At 42.2% G+C, this 1,657-nt stretch overlaps 1 protein-coding gene across 1 annotated transcript; it reads left to right on the forward strand.

The window, feature by feature from the left end:
- The first annotated feature begins 281 nt into the window (after positions 1-281).
- On the forward strand, positions 282-857 carry LOC136544037 (uncharacterized). The gene has a single exon (XM_066536323.1). It carries the CDS (start codon positions 282-284, stop codon positions 855-857), a length of 576 nt encoding a protein of 191 aa, XP_066392420.1.
- Positions 858-1,657: the final 800 nt, after the last annotated feature.

Raw genomic sequence — 1,657 nt, forward strand, 5'->3', positions numbered from 1 at the left:
TCCTTGACGGTCCGTGCCCAATTCACAAGAATAGCAAGCACACCATGCGTCAATGTTGTGGCATGGCCAAAGCTTTCCACGATGAACAGCAAAAATGACAGACATGCAAGGATGATGAGTCTGATGACAGCAAGGAGGAGGAGCATCCTAAGGATGCACAACTTGCTTTCCAAGATGCCAACAAGACGGTCGCCACAATCTTTGGAGGATGCGCTGCCTCCGAGAGCAAACGCCAGTAGAGGCTCACCGCTCGACAGGTCATCTCGATCACCAAGTACGACATGGTCGCTGATGCCAAATATCTAGACTGGTTGGAGCATCCTATCACATCTAGTAGGGCCAACCAGTGGGTAGATATCCCATACCCTGGGCGTTTCCCACTCATGCTGGATCCAACCATCCGCAACATCCTCATTGATGGCGGGAGTGCCCTCAACGTCCTCTTTGCTAGAGCCCTAACAGAGTTAGGACTCACAAAGGACAATCTTGTTCTTGTTGATTCTCCATTCTGGGGTATTATACCTAGTAGAGCGTCCCAACCTTTGGGGCAGATCACCTTGCCAGTCCAATTTGGCAGTATCGACCACTTCTGTACTGAGTACATGAATTTCTTTGTGGCAGACTTTGACACCACCTACCACACCATCCTTGGCCAACTAGCTCTCACCAAGTTCATGGTCGTGACCCATTATGTCTATCTGGTGTTGAAGATTCCAATAGAGCAGGGTGTCCTCTCCCTGCATGCCAACATCTCCACCGCCTATGAATGTGAAAGAGAAGGACTCGCCATCGCCAAAGTGATGGACCTCTCGGCCAGAATGGAGGCTTGCATCGCTGATTGGGCCATCGTTGATTGACATGGTTAACTTAGGAATTAGCTTGTGGTGTTTATAAAAAAAGTTGTGCATGGTTTACTAAGATTTCTAAAAAGTCTAGAACCACCTTGTTGTGAAAGATATAACTCAACTTACTGCTTTCTAAAGTTGCATGTCTGATTCTATCCATGTTTTGGACAGAATTGTTCCTTTGTGTGTTTAAGGCTAAATAGCTGTTGAATCACCTAAAGATGATAATAATAAAGTTGTAGATAACTTAATAAGATTTCTATAAAGTTAAGGATCATGCTTGTTGGATGATTAGGACTCCAGTTATACATTTCTGAAGTTAATGTCAGTTGTCTATCCTTATCGGTACAGACCTGAGATATTGGCATAATTGATCATGTTAACCTATGAATTAGCTTTTGGTATGAATAACAAAGTTGTATACAATTTCCTAAGATTTCCAGAAACTCCAAGGTCACATTTATGGAATGTTTGTAACTCTGGTTATAGTTGAAACAATTGGCTGCTGTACTGCTATCTCGTTTTCTGTATATGTGCTAGGTGATTGCTTTAGCTTGCTCTTGTTTTGGCTAAACATGTTTGGTTAGTTCTTGATCGATGCATGTGTATAATATCTAAACTTAAGTTCACTTGTGTTCCATGTCTAATATGCTTGCTATCCTTCTATAATAGGTTGTGTGATGTTAGTTAAATAACTCTAGGTGTCTATGTCTTGCATAATCTTGTGTTTGTCTTGAACACTCTCATGTGATGCATCTCTTATTACCATTCTTCATATTCATGCACTTGCATCTTACATCTCATCTAGGTGT

This window comes from Miscanthus floridulus, chromosome 3 (assembly GCF_019320115.1).
Source record: "Miscanthus floridulus cultivar M001 chromosome 3, ASM1932011v1, whole genome shotgun sequence".
Lineage (NCBI taxonomy): Eukaryota > Viridiplantae > Streptophyta > Magnoliopsida > Poales > Poaceae > Miscanthus > Miscanthus floridulus.

Coding starts and splice junctions, on each gene's coding strand:
- LOC136544037 (XM_066536323.1), top strand. CDS start 282: ATGGTCGCTGATGCCAAATATCTAGACTGGTTGGAGCATCCTATCACA.